Source organism: Odocoileus virginianus, chromosome 26 (genome assembly GCF_023699985.2).
Source record: "Odocoileus virginianus isolate 20LAN1187 ecotype Illinois chromosome 26, Ovbor_1.2, whole genome shotgun sequence".
Taxonomy (NCBI): domain Eukaryota; kingdom Metazoa; phylum Chordata; class Mammalia; order Artiodactyla; family Cervidae; genus Odocoileus; species Odocoileus virginianus.
In genome coordinates, this window is record NC_069699.1 from 40,609,595 (window position 1) to 40,628,122 (window position 18,528).

General features: G+C 50.1%; 1 protein-coding gene across 1 annotated transcript in view; it reads left to right on the forward strand.

Annotated features, from left to right (window-relative positions):
* Window positions 1-18,528, forward strand: part of ARHGEF3 (Rho guanine nucleotide exchange factor 3) — a 305,770-nt gene that overhangs the window by 20,476 nt on the left and 266,766 nt on the right. Inside the window, exon 2 of the mRNA XM_070455882.1 lies at window positions 17,681-17,773. Within this exon, the coding sequence (XP_070311983.1) occupies window positions 17,712-17,773 (62 nt within the window). The 5' untranslated portion in view covers window positions 17,681-17,711. The remainder of the gene's footprint in view (window positions 1-17,680; window positions 17,774-18,528) is intronic.

Below are 18,528 nucleotides of genomic sequence, written 5' to 3' on the forward strand. Positions count from 1 at the left end.
CCAGGTGGCCCATCCTCAACTTTTTTCCTGTCTGTCTAGTATCAACAGAAAAATCAGTAAAATTAAGCACCTGGTTTTTTGTCCATTACAGTAAGAGACATTCACTTATACCTTCATTCAACAAGTACATACTGAGTGACATGACGGCTGGGGTTTAGTTCACTGGGAGGGGAATAGAAGAAAAAAGGTTAGGAATGACTTGACTATGGAGGTTGTATGATGGGTACATTTTTTTCTGCTTTTGTATGTGTTTGAACTCTTGCATTCAAAACAGCTTGTGTGTATGTGATATTGAGCATTTCAGCCTTGGGCCAGGCCATGTACTAGGTGCTGGGGACGCCTTGATGGTCAAGACAGGCTCAGATTCTGCCCTTTTAGAATCAGAAGACACTCATTCAGGAAGCAAGTGCTAATCAAACAGTCACATGAATGTAAGTGAAATTACAGCTGTGATAAGTGCTTAGAAATCACCAGCTGAGATGCAAAAGTCTGCAGTCTCCATTTTGCCCAGGATTGGTGGAGGTACTAAGTCCTCAGCTTGAGGTAGCGTGAAGGGAGCAGGTGTGTGTGTATGTATGTGTGTATGCGCATGGACCTGCTTGCAGGCATGCATTTGTGCACAAGCTCAGTCAAGGCTGAGCGGCTGTGGTTCTTTGCCTGTCTGAACCGTGGTGTGATAGAAGGAATTCAGAGTAGACCAGCTAACTGAATGCTCTTCTAGAGAACTTCTGTGTTCAGGAAGATAACAGAGCATAATCCTCCAATGAATTCTGATTCTGATTAGAAAAACCCCAAACGTTTTCTCGCCTTTCGCTGCATACTGTGCCACTCCCTGTCATGCCTTCTAACAGGATCCCAGTCCCTGCTGTTTCTCGATCTTTGTGTACGCCATTTCTCCTGTCTAGAATGCTCTAACCCCTGCTCTTCTCGGGGCCAGCTCCTTTCCATATATAGGTCTTGGCCCAAGTGTTGCAAGGGAGTCCTTCTCTTAGCACTTCCCTCTGTTTACTTTCTCTTCCCCCATTTTTTCTTAGTCTTCCCCAGGCTGTGAGCGTGGTGACAAGAGGGGTATGTCTGGTTGCGTCCCCTAGAGTCACTCACCCCAGCCAGTACACGCAGACGGTGGGTGCTCAGCACATCTGACAGCGGGTGCTGTCTTACATCATCCCTGTGCATATTCCTACTTGATTATTTTGCATTTTAAAAGGATTTTGATCCATGGAGAGTTGTCAAAATGGACTTAAGGGAAGTTATGGAAGCTTAATATGGGATGAGAATACTTTGCGTATGGTCTGTGTCCAGAAATCCAAACAGTAGGGTCATGTACATCTGAATTGTCCTGGGCTGCAGAAAGTGAGGTGAAATGAGATGCTTCTGTAGGCTCCAGGCAAAGGAAAGGGGTGTTTGGGAAGCCCCATCTCTCCCGGGAGATGACAGGAGAAGGGGGTCCTTGTCTTCTGGTTTGTGGTCACAGCTGACAGGACCTAGAAGTACCTCACCACCCTTACTTCATATCTTCTATAAAAATAGCTCAAGATGTGTTAAGGAACTAAATATAGAAGGCAAGTAAGTGGAGCTTCTAGAAGATAATAAAGAAGAATATCTGTGTCAAATTAAGATGAGGCACAGCTTTCTTAAACAAGACACAAAAAAGCACTGCCATAACGAAAAAGTTTATAAATTGGACTTCATCGAAATTAAGAACTCTTGTCAACAGTAATGTGAACATGGGTGGCCTTCGAGGGTATTCTGCTAAATGAAATAAGTCAGAAAAAGATAAATACTGTTATGATGCCACTTGTATGTGGAATCTGAAAAATACAACAGACTGGTGAACAAAACAAAAAGGCAAACTCACAGATATAAAGAACAAACTAGTGGTTACCACTGGGAAGAGGGAAAGGGGAGGGGCAAGATGGGGTGAAAGTAAGTGAAAGTCGCTTCAGCCCCGTGTCTGACTGTTTGTGACCCCATGGACGGACTGTAGCCCACCAGGCTTCTCTGTCCGTGGGATTCTCCAGATAAGAATATTCAGTAAGAAAGGGGTAAGGAGTTAAAAAAAAAAAAAAGGTTATTATGGAATTATGTGAAATCATGTGTGTGAAACTTTGGAAAATTGTAATATAGAATTAATCATTCAGTTAAAAAAGTTAAAAAAAATAAATTAGAAAAATAAAATAAAAACTCTTTATCAGGACTTCTCTGGTGGTCCAGTGGTTAAAAATCCACCTGCCAGTGCAGGGGACATAGTGGGCTCGGTCCCTGCTCCAGGAAGATCCCACATGCTGCAGGACAGCTAAGCTGGTGCGTGCAATGCAACTGCCGAGCCTGTGCTCTAGAGCCTGGGAGCCGCGACTGCTGAGCCTGTGTGCTCCCCAGCAACAGAAGCCACTGCAGTGAGAAGCCTGTGCACAGCAGTGGAGACCCAGCACAGCCAATAAATAAATTATATTTTAAAAAGAGTGAAAAAGCAAGCTATCGTCTGGGAGATAATATTTGAAATACATATGTCCAACAAAGTGTTCATATCCAGAAGGTATATAAAACTGCTACAGACCTGTAAGAAACAACCCAATTTTAAAAAGGCAAAAGACTTGAGCAAGCATGTCACCAAAGAGGATTCCAAAAGACAAGTAAACGTGTATAGAACGGGGTGCTTAACCTCAGTAGTCATCAGAAGATTTTAACCGCAGTAAGATACCACTGTATCTCCACCCAGAATGGCTAACAATAAAAAAGACTGCCACAAAAGTGTTGGTCAAGACATGGAGCAACTGGAACTCTCATATACTGCTAATGGGCATATGCATTGGTACAACCACTTTGGAAAATAGTTTTGGCAGTGTCTACCCAAACTAAACGTATTCCTACTTATGTGGTAGCAATTCCACTCCCAGTATATACCCAACAGAAATGAGTGCCTAAGAATTCCTGAGGATTTGCACAGGCAGGATCATGGCAGCTATACTTATAATTACCGAAAGATGGAGACAACCCAAGTGCTCATCAGCTAGCCAGGTGAATGAGCAAGTTGTGGTATATCCGCACAATGGAGTATACTCAACAATGAAAAAGAGCCTTTCGGTAGCACACTTAACTAGATGGAGGGGGGGCATGAAGAAATGAGGGCTATAAATGTTTTATAATTTGATTTAGTTGGTGGTTATATTGGAGTATAAATATCTAAAAACAACGATTTGTACACGTTAGATTTGTGTAGTTTATATATATTAAAAACTTTTTTTATGTATGCAAAATACACAGTAGTGTTTCTCTAGAGTTGGTAAAGGAAGGTTGGGGAGCTGAAACTGTTCGAGGCCAGGGCCGGCTGGAGGGGAGGAGAGGTTGGAGCCCGTGAGAGGCCGGAGTTTCCCCTGCCGTGGTGCTCTGGTATGTTCCTCCTCGTCCTCACCTGCCTCACCCTCACAGCACGTGAGCAACAGCCACCATCACCTCCAGTCCCTGGCACAAGGCTCCCTTTGCAGAAAGGGTCAGCGCTTGGGAGGGAGGGTGGCCGGCTGTTCCTAACTGTGGTGCTGTTGAAAGGAGAGATGCATCTATCTGCTGCTGTCCTCTGAGTTCCTCAGCACCCCATCCTGGAAGGGGGAACCTGCCTGTCAGCTAGCTTTACCTGAAACTGATGGTTAAATGGTGATGGTGGGGGTTGGTGTTCCTGGGTAGGTTGGAGGGGATCCAGTGAGGAGCTGGAACCTGCTTCTGTCTGCCTGGGCCCGTCACTTGGCACCCACACCTTGGGCTGATCCTCTGTAACAAATTAAAGTGTGTTGTGTAGATTGCCCAGGGCAGCTTTGTGGGTCTGCTGGGGGCAGGTCTCCAAGCTGAATGGCCTGAGGGTCCCTGGGCCGGGGCTAGTGCTGGGTCCCTGGCTCCATGCTTGGGTGCCCTTGCTGGTGTCTCTCTGACAGGCCTGGCTTCTTGAGAGAGAATAAGCGCTCTGGTTGTGGATCTGAATGCTAGCATGGTCTGACTTTTATCTGTTTATATTTGTGTGGTCTGCCGTGTTCTGTCTAGGTTTTAATCCCCTTTACCCAGAGGAGATGAGAAAAGTGCAGGGGTTAAGAGTATCCTAGGCTCTGGAGCTGGAGTTCCCAGGACAGGGATGCAGCTTGTGCACCACTGCGGTGCCTTGGCTGGTGGCCTTGAGTGAGTCGCTGTGTCCGTTTGTGCTTCAGTCTCTTTGTTGGATGATAGAGGATACATTAGAGACCACCACTGGGTTGTGTGTGGATTTAGTGGGTAATCAATGTAAAGCACCAAGACCTGGTGTGCAGTCAGTGCTCCTGGACGTTGGTGGTGGTGGCTGCGACAGTGAAGAGCGTTTAGATGGGCCGGAGTAGTAACGGGTCTCAGGGCCATCGTGGGCCCAGTGGCGCTTACTTGACATGTCAGGGCTCAGGGTATGTTCGATTGCTTTCTATTTTTTATTATTCCATCCCCTGACCACAGGTCCTCCATCCCTTATCCACAGTTATAGAATCAAGACACTACTACATGTTTTTTTAAAAAGTCTGATGCAAACTCAATGGATGCCCAGATCTGAGCTGAGTTAATAGGAGCCTCTTCAGAGTGTGTGGTAGAAAGTCACATGTTCAGCTGCAGAAATATTTACGAACTTGACTGTGGATGCTGCACTTGACCCTGCTGCGGCTGTATGGAACATACTGTACATACTTCCTCTTGCCTTTCTAAAATGCAAATGTTATGAGTTCTGAAATGCATCCAGCTCCAAGAGTTTGGAAGAGTTGTGTCTGTGGTTTATCCTCTCGGTGGCCAGTTAGGCCAGTTTCTCTTTTTCGCTAATATGAAGGGATCCTGCAGTGAGTATCCTTGATAGACTTGAATTGCTGGGTCAGAGAGCAGGCAGGTTTTAAATTTTTGTTAGCTCTTGGCAGATTGCCTTTCAAGGAGATAAGAGAAAATGGCGATTCATTCCACCAGTAGCATGTGAATGTGAATTTGGTCCTACTACTCCCCTGCTTCCGTGAGCCTCCTCAGCCACCCATGGCCCCAGGCTTACATCCTAGCTCCTCTCCGTCACATTCACAAGCTTCCCTTCCTAGTCTAGCCCTGGCCTGTCTGCCCAGTCTCTGACTTTCTGGCTCTTCTGCTGCCCCGCTACCATCCTTGAGCCTCTGACCAGCTGCAGAGTCCCTTGGTCAGTCGACCACCATAGCCCACGCCCCCCATCCACCCTGGGCTTAACCCTGGGCTGGACAGAGCTCTGTGGCCTTGTCTTCTGGGGAGAGCTGAGCGTCTGAGCTGAGGGAAGTTAGCCTGGAGGAGTGGAGGGGAAGCTCTGTGGGAAGTCCCGGAGGCAAACTTGGAAGGAATATTTGTGTCTTCTGGCCTGTGGAAAGCCCTTGCAGGGGATTAAGCCAGGGAGTGACCTGGCTGACGGGGCTCATATTTTATGCGTGTGCTCAGTTGCTAAGTCATGTCCAGCTCTTTGCGACCCCATGGACTGTAGCCCAGCATGCTCCTCGGTCCATGGGATTTTCCAGGGAAGAATACTGCAGTGGGTTGCCATTTCCTTCTTGAGGGGATCTTCTTGACCCAGGGATGGAACCCGTGTCTTTTGCATCTCCTGCATCGACTGGCAGATTGTTTACCACTAGCGCCACTGGGGAAACCCACAGGCTATAATGGAAGGTTAAAGTGGTGTTAGCAGTTGATTTGGAGAGAAGGGAGTCAGGCCTCGTCACTGATTGTTAATGAAGAGTAAGATGGGAGAGAGAAAGGTCAAGGACACCTCTCAGTGTGGTGCATAGAGGTGGGACTTGAGGAGGGGATGACAGTGAAAAGAGCACATGCTGCCAGGGTTCGAATCCCAGCCTCGGCTCTTGTTGGCCGCAGGACTTTGGGCCAGGGCATTGCACTGCACCGTGAGCCTCACTGTTCTCATCTGTGAGAGGGGACTAGGCCAGCAGCTCCGCTATAGGGTTGTGTTGAATGTGAGTGTCATTCAACATGCCTCTGACTCCTGGTGTCAGCAGGAGTCAGAGGCATGGCCCACAGCCGGTGCTGTGCAAAGCCGTCCTTCGTGCCGTACCCTCAGTCTCCCCAGACTTGGCTTCTCCGTTGCCTGCCTAACCATCAGCTTCCAGATTCATGTTCTTGTCTGGCCTTGCCTTCATTTTCTCGCTGGATTGAGTCCCTTGAACCTGAATCACAGGCGGTGGATGGAGCTTGGACACCTGCGTTTCAGAGAAGCTCCCCAGGTGGGCCCAGCTGCTCCCTGTGGGGCAGGAACCGAGTCTCCTCAGAGCCAGTCCCCTGGGCGGCCCTGGGTAGATGCTCTTGGAAGGAATGAACCGTCGACCACTGTCTGGTCTCATTTTCTCACAGACAGACCCAGCAGGCTGGACCGATCCAGTTTCCAGAGCAGCCTGGTGCGGGGCTGGCTGCCTCAGAGTCACCCTGGGTGTTGGTGTGTCGTCACAGAGCATATTCCCAGGCCCAGCCTCGCGACCCTGATTCGGGAGACCCGAACTGGGGCCGAGTGTGAGCCTGTGTGCGGACGATTCTGTGTCCTGCCGCCTCAGGACACCTCTGGGCCCCGAGCGCCATGTCCTCCTGGCTGGGACACCCTGTGGCTCTGTTAGGGAAACACAAGGCCCTCGGTCTCAGCCACAGGCCCTGGCCTGTCGTGCGGTGTTGGGTGAGGTTGGCTTTCTTGGTGCCGGGTCACCAGGTGTGGTTTCTGGGTGGTGGCCGCGGCTGCTCCGCTCCTGCGGTCCGCAGGAGGGGAAACACCCGGGTGCTTTGCGCTTGGGTGTCGCTCTGCTTCTACCCCAGATTGCACAAGAGCAAGTGTCTTTGTCACAGCCGATGCCTCAATGACTTGGGGGCCCTTGCCTCCAGTTTCCTTTGCTTTGTGGCCTCATTCTCCCTGCCAGCCCCTTGCGAGGGGGTGATGGGGAACAGCTGCTCTCACCCGCAGCAGAGCACAGGGCTCGGGTGCCAGGCTTTGCGTCCAGAAGCATCTGCCCCTTCGCATTGTCCACGCCTTTCTGGACGCAGAGGAAGGCTTATACCAGGCAGCAGGGCCCTCCTCCCCTCCTGTTTCCCGGCCACCTGCAGGCTTCGGGTGAGTTTGTGGAAGGTGCGGTCCTGCTCTTGACCTGTGCAGCCTCCTGAGCTGTAAAGGTCCCACTGTGGTGTTGTGAGCACCTCCTGGCTACTTCTCTGCCTGAGAAGTGGCTGAGGGCTCAGCAGCTAGCGGAGCCAGGCGGGCTCCGGACCCGTGACTCGGCGGGCCCAGCGCAGCTTGCTCACACCTCCTTGTCATTTCTTGTGCTTTGCGGGCATGTGCGTCTCGGAGAGGAGGGCAGGGATTTGGAATCCTGGAGGGGGTTTTCCAGAGCAGATCCAGGTCTCAGCCTCCGACCTGGGGATCAGCGGAGGGGCCAGGTGGACTGTCAGCAGGTTGGGGCTGGTGGAGGGGGTGGGGGTGGCACGCTCAGAGCCTCATTTAGGGTGACCGTCACTGGAAAGGTCACTTTCTTTGTGACTGTGGTCGAGGTGGCCAGTTTACTGGCTCCTGAGGTCTCTGTGTCTGTGTGGTCTTGCCTGCTGGGTGGTTCTGGAATGGTTCCTCACCAGGTAGTTTTATATTCTCTGAAAGTGTTTCTCCCTCCTCCTCGTCATGCTCCTGTTTGCTCAGTAGCCCAGTTCCCCACACTTCAAGTTCTGCCTCCCAGGCCCGTTAACCTAGCGGCCCTGGGGTCCCTCTGTTCTAGCAGGGACACTCTCACTTACGCCTTGCTCCCCAAGACCCCCAATGCTGAATACAGTGTGGCTTCTGGACTCTCTCGCTGTGGGACCTCTGACAAGTTGCTAACCTCTCCACGAGACCCTCTGCCTTCTTGTCTGTTTCTGGTAGAGGGGAGGGGATGTCAGCCTTTGTGGAGCACTGTGCTGGCTCTGTGTGTCATCAAATCCCCTAAAAAGCGCCGTGGAGCTGACACCATTACCATCCTGTTTAATAGTTGGGGCAGTGCTATGAAAACGCTCAGTTGCTTCAGTCGTGTCCAACTCATTGCGACCCCATGGACTGTAGCTGCCAGGCTCCTCTGTCCATGGGGATTCTCCAGGCAAGCATACTGGAGTGGGTTCCCGTGCCTTCCTCCAGGGGATCTTCCTGACCCAGGGATCAAACCCTAGACTCTTACATCTCCTGCATTGGCAGGCGGATTATTTACCACTAGCCCCTCCTGGGAAGCCCATAGGTGGGGAAACCAAAGCACAAAGCAGCCCTTTCTGGACTCTCGAGGCCGCCAAGTGGCAGAGGTCAAATTAGAATCCCTGTAGTCTTAACTTCAGAACTGACAGGCTTGTCTGGTTCTCTGTAGTGTGAATGTTTTCAGCATTTATAACATAAATCTTTCAGCAGCTTATGGTACATCATGCTGTTGTGGAAATATGGTATCATGGAATCTCTCTTGCATTTGACTTATGTTGACTGAACTGGAAGCTCTTAGAAGAAAGAAACAACCACTGAGGGATGCCCCGATGGCTCAGTGGTAAAGAATCCACCTGCCAGGAGACACAGGTTTGAGTCCTGATCTTGGAAGATCCCACAGGCTGTGGAGCAGCTAAGCCTGCATGCCAGTTATTGAGCTTGTGCTCTAGAGTCTGTGAACCGCAACTACTGAAGCCCGCATGCCCTAGAGCACGCGCTCTGCAACGAGAAGCCTCTACAAATGAAAGGCTGGCACATTACAACTAGACAGTAGCCTCCACTCACCGCAGCTAAAGAAAAGCCCACGCAGCAATGAAGACCCAGCATAGCCAAAAATAAATACATAAATTAATTTAAAAAAAAAAGAAAGACACAATCATTGAATCCTGCTCTTCCGCTTAAGTGAGTGTATATTCTGGAAGGGGTGGTGGGGTGGAGATTGGGGGTGGTGAGAGCTGGCCCCACATCCTGTGTGCCCCAGTTCCCGTAGGGCTGCCCTGTGTGGGTGTCCAAGGGTTACATGACTGTGTGTTCCCTTTGTCCCAACCACTGACTTTACCTGGACTGCGACTGAACACACAGTCACCTACTCAGCACTGGGCTCTTCGAGGGAGGGGGCACCCCTCTCCAGAACCCACCTTCTCCAGGGGCCTTCCCGGGGAATTCTGGGTTCTGCAGGACTTCCCCACTAACTTTAGAAGTTGTCTTCCAGTGTCAGAGGCCGCGATTGGTCCTTCCTCTGTAGGACCTTTCTCAGCTGATACTTTGGGGTAAGAGCACAGAGATGGAGCTAAGATTTAGCTAGAGAGTTTTCTTGGGGGAATCAGGCTGCGTATTTACTCAGGTGCCAGTTGCGGGTTTGAGAAGTTTGGAGGCCTCGGTCCAGGAGTCAGATCCAGGTGTTTAGTCCCCAGGGTCCACTTCCAGCTGCTGGAGCTTGGCCGAGCTGCTGAAGCCCGTTTCCTTCTCTGTAACATGTGGCCAACTGTGTGCATCTCCTGGGGATGTCATGTGACTAAATGCAGGTATAGAGTGGGTCCTTGATATATGTAATTCCAGGGAATTTTGTCTTCAAGTGCCTAGATGTCATGAAATGTTATTTATAGTTGAGCCTCTCAGAGAAATCACCGCCTTTTTTGCAGGTGTTTTGAAGTACTCTTTGGGCATGAAGTATGCTATATGTAAGCATTTGTCTCTGCAGGAAATGAATGATGGTGAGGCAAACCAGACTACTTTCCTCGAGCTGAGTTAGTGAGTGCGACATGTGTCAGTTCTATGAAGCTCACTTTAATAAATGCCCTGTTTGGTGAAGGATCAGGTCAGGAAAATGTTGCCCTGACCAAAGGATCCAGTTTTGTTCCCAGATGGCAGCATTAGCACAAGGTCTATTCTAGGGCCATTTTACGAGAATCGTCTCCCTTTTGGACTCCTGTTACGTAGGGTGTGGTGGAGATGAGCACACTTATTTTTTTGCTTTGCCCTGATTCTTCCACTCGCTAGGTCCGTGGACATGGGAAAGGCACCTAAGCCTCTCTGTGAGGAGGAGGTGAGTCTTTATCTTACAGCTTTGCTGGGAAGGCTGAATGGGATCCAGCATTTGAAACCCTCCACAGGGTGCCTGGCACATAGTAAAGCTGCTGTCACCATTGCCTGTGGTGAGGAGGAGGGCAGTGACGACAGCGGGGGCAGTGCTGGCAGGGTGCCCAGATCCTTGGGGAGCCCGCGTGCCCTCCCTGGGATGAGCCGTGCCCGGGCAGTGTCCAACTGACAGTGGGCACACTGCTCTGACCTGTGTCTCACTCCCTCCTACCTTCGTGTCCTCTGTGAACACATGAGCATGCTCTCTATCAGCAAAAGCAAGCTGAGCATCCATCAAAGGCATTGTTGGAGAGACTTAGAGGTTTTGCGAGAAGCAGGTTTTTCAAACTGTTATTTTGTTGTTGCATTGGAACTATTTTACAGTATGAGGACTTACCCAGGAACCCTGGCATATGGATCCTATAGGACAGGAGATGCCCTGGTTGGCATCGCAACACCCTCAGGCCTAAGGACAGGCAGCTAGGAGCTGGAGAGTGCTTGAGCACTGGTGCCAGCCCCATCAAACCCTCCTCCTGCGATCTGGGATCCGACCTTCCTCTGGGAAGACTGAGGCTTGGGATGAGGACCTGAAATCTGACCCAGTCTCCTGTCCCCGTCTCCCCAGAGGAGCACGTGATGGAGGCCGTTCAGTGAGAGCTGGAACTGCGGCTGCCACCGCGGCTCGCTCAGCCCAGCCTCTCTGTGCAGTTAAGCCGTGTGGGGAGTCAACCACCGAAGCTGGAGGCTGCCTGGCCAGGGGCGAGTCCAGGATGCTTGTTGAAATACGTGTGATGATGCCGTTAGTCTGTTGTACCCTTTCCATCACTGGGGCATCTTGACCTTGTGTCTAGAAATGTAACCCCGAGCCCTTGGGTCCCCAGCCGATATCTTCCTTTGAGACAGTGACTTGAGGGCTCAGGTGGGTACTGAGGGAGCTTGCCTCTTGAAGCCTCACTTTGCTGTGATGCTGGGGGCGGCCAACTCCCACAAGGGCCGCTTTATTTCTTCAGGCGTGTGGCAATGGCCTGCGAGGTGCCCTGGTCCTGCAGCGTTTGTGTTGTCTTCATGAGTGAACAAATGCAGTTGGTTGAATTTGTCCTTTCATTCAGGGAACTCATATTTGTCAGCATGCTCACAGTTGGGCTGCCTCTGTACCCGGTGCAGTCGAGAAGACACGAGCACATATCGGGGGTGAGGGGGGAGCGTGGCAGGAGCACTGGGGAATCACTAGAGGACGGGGAAAGCCTGTGGGGATGAGAGTGGCTGTTTACAAAGTGTCCCTTTGAGGGTGGTAGTGGAGACCTCATTCCTAAACTCTTGGCCTCCGACTCCCTACCCTCCAGGACCTCACAATGTCTGGCTTCCAGGAAGGATGGAGTAAATAAAATTCAGTAACACTGATCTCTAACTGCGTGCATCTTCTTGGCTAAACACTTGGTGTAGATTGTCTCATTTTGCCCAGAGGCGCAGAGCCCGCTGAGACCAAATCCCGTCCGTGGTTCCCTCCTGTGGCCGTGGGTGCTGCTCCCCTCGTAACTGTCCCTCTCTCTGTTACTGCTCCATGCTGTGCTGTAACCATCAGGGTTTTTTTTTAAACTTTGAGACAATTTTAATAACCCCCCAAATATGTCAACCCTTTGTTTTTGTTCTTGTAAAATTGCTAGTGGTACAGATGCAACCAAAGCCCCCCTAACCTCCAGCTAGTCGCACGTCCCTGCTCAGAGGCGGTGGTTTAGAAACACCGTGTCCTGGGTAGTCTGCACACCCCGGGTACAGGCACTACCATCCGTGTCCACTCGGATGCTGCGAGCCAGTCCGAAGGGAGGCCAAGGGTATGCTGCCGCGTCTGCGCCGCTGGACAGAGCGCCGTTCGGTATCTGAGTGAGGGCCAGCCTCTCTGGAAGGGACTGCACTGTGGGTCATGGCATGATGTCAGTGTCATTATCTCCGCTTCAGTTTATCTCTGGCCACAGCAGCCCTCGGGGGCGGCGGCCTTGTTTGCAGTCAAGGCCTCTGGGCCGCATTCTTTGGCCATGTGAGAGGTGAGGTCATCGAGGGCAGGTGGCTCAGGGCGTTGTGGTCATAGACCCCGTGGTCCAGTCCGTCTTCAACCCCGACTTTGGCTTTGGTCCTGAGGTTGGCAGACAGAAGAAGAAAAAATGTATCCAGCTCGCCCTGTTTTGATAAAAGCCTGGAGGGCAGACCCTGACTGTTTGCTGATAAACTTTATAACGCTCCCGAAAGCCAAGCACGATGCAGAGGAAGGAGCAGGCGGGCTTCTTCAAATCTCTCCAGGAGGTGTGTTCCCTTCTGAGTTCTGAGACTGAAAAATTATTTTGTGACGAGTCTTGATTTGTTACTTGTGTGCTGTGAAAGTTTTTTTTCCTTCTCCTTCTTAGTATATCTTTTTTGGCGGGGGCGAGTGTCACATATTTATTAAGCACCAACTATATGCCTAACCCAACGTGGGTGGGGCGTTAAGGAAGCAGAGTGGGGTCTGGCTCAAGGATACCATGGGCCCTGGGGTCAGATCACATGGACTTAAATCCCATCCTCTAGTGATGACTTCTGGGGCCTTGGGAAAGTTAAGTGGCCATACTGTGCCTCCTACTCAAAAGAGGGATCATGGTAGCACCCACTTCTTTGGGTGGGAGAAGAGGAAATGAGGTCATGTTTGAGGAGTGCTGGACCTGATGCATGTAAGGTGCTCAGCAAAGGCAGTTCATCATTAGTAGTTATTATGAACTAGCATTGGGTGCTCACATGCAGTCACAACTAGGAGAATTGGACAGGCAATTCCTGAACAGGCAAGACCTGATTTCTGTTCTTGAGAGTTTGTAGTCTGACTGGGGGAGACTAGACTAAGGTGCTTGTCACTGTTAGCAATTAATATGCGACAGCAGCCATTAAGAGCAGATGGTGTGGTTGGTATTGCAAGTCCTACAGAGGTTTAGGGGGAGTTCCCGGGGGGCAGGAGTGGTGTGTCAGGTGAGTGACAGGAATGAAGGGGAGATGGGGGACAGTGCAGCAGGGGTCAGGGGGACATTCCAGGTCTGTCTGGTGAACGGCTACTGGCAGGATTGCGGATGGCCAGGAAGTCAGCTGGGATCTGCTTCATCCAGAGGTGAAGTGACACGTGCCTGTGGAGTGGAAATGTGTGAGAGAGGCAGAGACACCGTTGCTGCTGCGTTTGCTCCTCCTCCTCCTCCTTTAGTTATAAGTGCATTCATTGAATTTTCATAACTGTTGACCTCCAGTTGTGGGATGCAAAGTTGGGGAATTTAGCATGTCTGTATCTATACTGATTTATAGAAAACAAGCGGTGATGTTTTTGAGAGGACTGCGACCACCCTGAGTTGAAGGAAACGGGAGAGTAGACAGATGTTGCCTGGTTCTGCCCTTTCTGCAGACAAACTCATACACCAAGTGCCCTTGTGTTTGGTGGCATTGACTCAGTGTTGTCTCGTGAGCGTCATCCTTGTTACAGGTAGCCGTAGACCGTACATTCTCATACGCTGTGAATTACCACCTTTTATTTCATTCATTCTACTGTTGATGAGCATTTGGATTTGCTTCTGGTTTGGGGCTGGAGGTGAGGCGAATAATGGCCCCTCAGAAGTTATCCATGACCTCACCCCTGGTTACAGGTACCATTCACTGGTAAGACATGTGACTGTGTTATGTTATGTGGTGGAGGGACTTTGTAGGTGTGATTAAGTTAAGGGTTTTTAAAAAAAAAAAAAATTTATTTATTTGGCTGCTCTGGGTCCTAGTTGCGGCACATGGAATCTTTGATCTTCATTGCAGCGTGGGACCTTTAGTTGTGCAACGTGAGATTGTTTAGTTGTAGCATGTGGGATCTAGTTCCCCAACCAGGGATCGAACCCAAGCCCCCTGGGAGAGTAGATTCTTAGCCACTGATCCCCCAGGGAAGTCCCAAGTTAAGGGCCTTTACATGGGGAGAAGATCTTAAAAATCTCTGGGTGGGCCAGTGTAGATACAAAGATCCTGGTAAGAGGGATGCAGAAGCGTCTGGTAAGAGGGTGAGCTGTGATGATGGAAGCAGAGGTGAGAGAAGGTGCTCCACTGCTGGCTGTGACGAGGAGGAAGGGGCCATGAGCCGAGGAATGCATGGAGAAGCTGGAGAAGCAAGGAAGTAGATTCTGCTCTAGAACCTCCAGAAGGAGTGCGGCCCTGCTGACCCATTTCTGACCTCCAGACCCGTAAGATGACAAGTAGCACTAAGCTGGTGATTGTTCCAGCAGCAGAAGGGACTAATACAGGACCGTTGTGCATAGTACTGCTGAGAACATTCTAGATAATGTCTCATGGTCCATGTAGGCACCTGGGAGCAAAGGCATGTTGAGTAGATATTGTGACCATCTTCCAGGGTGATTGGAGCAGTCTGTGCTCCCACCAGCAGCAGGCTGTGAGAGTTCTGGTTGCTTCCATCCTTACCAACACTTGGTCGTCCTGAGAAGAGAGATTTCTCAGGGAAGAATTAGCCAGATTTGGTGTCCAGTGGAAACCTTGTAGGAAGGTGATTGAGGAGATGCTGGTCACCACTGATGCAGCCCATGGAGGAGGGCAGGCGGTGGTGCCAGTTTCTAGCTGGGGAGAATCAGGACTCCTCTTCCCTGAAGGGACTGGCATAGCAAATGCTCAGTAGCTTTAGATTAATACAGAGCTTTCCACTAAAGAGTTGAAACAGCACTTATTTTCACAACTTGCTGATTACTCAGGGTGAGTGGTGGGTCTTGTGAGGTGGAGGAAAGGCCTGCGCTGTTCCGCCAGCCCCTCAGAGTTTGAACACTGCCCTCACTTAAGTGCCCAGATGTTAATCACAAGGTCATCACAACCTCTGTGAGCTCTGGTCGCGCTGTTCTCAAAAGGGGTGTGATCCCGCCTTCCCTGTGCGGCCATGGGTGGATGAGAGGAGCCTCTGCATGAAAGCCCTGAGCTTCCCGCCTGCAGGTAGGAGGTGCTGAGTCAGTGGTTGTTCTGGCCATTACCAGCAGCAGTACTGGGCACTTACACTCCTGCAGAAGTTGGCAATTCTGGGTTCAGAGTGAGTGTTCAGGGGCTGAGTAGGTGCCTTGGGAGGGGTCTGAGAATGTCACCAGGGCATCCAGGGTGGGTGAGGGCAGTCCCTCTAGAGACGCTGTCTCCCCACAGCCCTGAGACTGCTTTTGAAAGTATTGTTCATTCATTCATACATTCAGCCAGCACTGAGCTTTCTCTTGCACATTATAATACCGTGGTTAGGAACACAGTCCCCCCAGAACAAATGCTTGGTTAAAGTCTGGCTTTGCCATTTGCTGTCTACACAGCCTTTGACAAATCTTAACCCAGTTTTCTAGTTCGCAGAGGGAGGCAGCACCTGCCTCCTAGGGCTGGTGTGGGAATTTGCTGAGATAATCCATGTCAGTTTCTGAGCCCTGGGAACCCCTCGGGGCTGGGGTACAGAAGTGGGTGTCCCGATCTCCGTCCCTACCTGCAGGCTGAACGGCAGTGGCTTCTTGATGACTCTGTACAGAAAGCCTTCTCTAACACCAGGAGATGAAGAGTGAAACCTGACCCGGAACTAGCCAGTGGGCAGTGGAGGGCAGGCTCTGACTTCGTAGCTGCTGAGGAAATGTGACTTGGAGGAGAGTCTTCTGTTGGCATCGTTTGGGATGTAGGTGTCAAATCCTCTTGCAGCAGTCACTATGCTGCAGAAGAGCTTGCTACGCTGAGCAGATATGGCTTCCAGGCCGAGGTGAGGGGGACTGAAGTGTTGACAGGCGCAGAAGTGACGCTGAAGAAGTGACCCCGCAGAAGTGGCCACTGCTTTCTGCTCTGTCCCTTCACTGTGGGGATGTAGTGGCACCTCTGGGACTCTGAGTTCAAGTCCCACTACCTTCCATCTCTCCTCCTTCCAGGAGCCATTATCTTCCCTCTTGCCTTTTTCCGGGTCCCTCCATGATGCACAGGCCTCAGCTGAAGGAGTTACACTCTGAGGGAAGCAAGCCAGAGCATTGGCCTCAGACAGGGATCCAGATACTAAAAATATCTCATGGTGTGCTCTTTGCAAGTTAAAGAGCAGGGTTGAAGGCTGTGACTGGGGATTCTCCCTCAAACTGATTCTGTCCAGTGCCTCATAGTGCCAAGGTCCCAGGTATCTGGTCCCGCTCACCTGGATCTGAAAGTTTATCCACACGGCACTTTGATCTGGGAGAAGGCCAGACTCAGTAGAACACATGGAGGAGGGTGGCACGAGGTGGGGAGGATTTGGCCAAGCGGCCTGTGATGCTCAGCAGTCATCACAGCTGATGCAGTGGAGCTGGGCTGTGACAGCATAGCATGAAGGTCAGGGGTGTCAGAACTCTCCTGGACCCCCTTTTGTCTGGGAGGCTCCAGGCTAGGGACCAGCACCCCATCCCTCAACATGGTTTACATGGCCAGCTCTTCTTGTGTTGAAACTGACAGCTGTTTCTTTGGTTACAAAGGAAGTAGCTGCTCAATGTTCTGGCCGTGTTGTAGAAAGAGAATGTGTCTCTTAATGCTAGAGCCACACCTGGAGTGGTGCGGAGTGCAGCTCCTGAGACTGGAGAGGGAACCTTGGAGTTGTATCTCAGAGTCCCCCTGGGGCAGGTGCTCAGGAAGTGGAATAGTGGGTGGAAACCTCCACCATCGGATTGTTCTCCCCAGGTCTGTCACTCTATCCCTGTCCATTAGCTTCTGTTCCTCCTCAGCCCAGACTAAAATCCTTAAATGTGGGTATGGTGCACATTCAGATGGCGTTTTACCATCCTGAGTAGTTGTTTTGTGAACTGAAGCTCACAGCTCATACCTGTGGGTCCCCACCTTCCTGACTCCATAGCATGTGCTCTGCCTTCAAGACATTTCACACGGGAAGAGATTACATGCTCATTAACACTTCTTCATCCATCAAACACTGATGGAATACCTATTTGAGATGATGTGTGGTTTTACTAAAATTGTGACCCAAAGTAATTTGGCCTCAACTGTGTCTGTAGTCACACACTATCCCAAGCTCCGAATAACCAAACCCACCCTCTGAAGGGCCCCAGTGAAAATATTTAACCATAGTGTCAACTTGATAAGGGTTTATCAGCCATAGGAACAAGACCCAGTAGAACTTGAAGTTTTATTAAACTTAAAGTGACTTAAAGAACAAAGACATTTGTCTTGAAGATAGTGGTTCCAAGTTCAGAGGGCACCTGTGCTCCATGCAGAGTCACAGGCCCAAGTGCCATTTATCTTGTTGTTCTGTTATTTCCAAGTGCATTGTCATCATCTGCATGGTCAGAACTAAGTTCCAGCCAGTGAAAAGGATGAACAAGGCTTGCCCATGTCTTGAGACCTAGATGGAGAAGTGAAACATATCACATCCGCTCATATTCCGTTGGAACTCATGCCTGGCTGCATGTAGCTGCAGGGATGCCTGGGAAATGTAGTCCCTGGTAAAACTCATATAACCTGTGGGCGAAAGGGAGAATGGATTTTGATGGACACTGGGCAGCCTTTGACATATTCCTTTTGTATGTATTTAATGCATCCCTTTGTGTTAACATAAATGCACCCAGGTTATAAATGTTGGTTATTTTGCTTTTTCAGAAAGAAGACCTGGATCTGTGACGCAGCATCTATGGACAACTCCAAAGTAATGAATCAGTGTGCCTTTAGAGGAATGGAAGAAAACAAAGAAAGGTAAAGATTTCTTTAAAAATTAAAATTAAAAAAATTCTTACATGCAACAGTAAGTGCAGTTCAGGACTTTTTATAAGTCAGTGGAGGCCATCAAGAATTTGGAGATTGCAAAACTTCCATGTGTCCCCTTTCCTTTTCTTGAATTCCTGACACCAGAGGAAGGATACGTTTGTCAAATATGAGGGAATTTTTTCCAAAATTTAGAAGGAAGAGTTGGTATATAGAACTGATAAGGTCCAGAATTAAATACCTGATTCTAAAAACCAAGGACACTCATTCCAAGAAATAATGGGCTTGTGCTTAGATGTGTTGTTTCTGCATTTGCTGGTGGTGAATGCAGAGGAGGTGAAGGCAGACCCTTAGTGCAGACCCTTCTCTTGAAGTCATCATCTCTTCCTCTTCCTTCCACCTCCTCTTTTTTTGTTCCTTGTAAATAAATGCATTAAATACTCAAGAAATGCATGGATAAGTTTTCCTAGTTAATAAAAGTGAAGTCTCCATTGAGCCTCCCCCCGGCCATTTCATTCCTCGCGCATACCCTACTCCTGTCTTTCCCAGAAGTAACCGCTGTGACCTACTGTGGACTTCCTTCCAGAACTTTTACGAGGTGTCTGTGTGTGTTAGTTGCTCGGTCGTGTCTGACTCTTTGCGACCTCATGAACTGTAGCCCTCCAGGCTCCTCTGTCCATGGAATTCTCCAGGCAATATGCATAGGAAAAAAAGTCATTCTTTCCTTCCTTCCTGTTCTTTAAAAA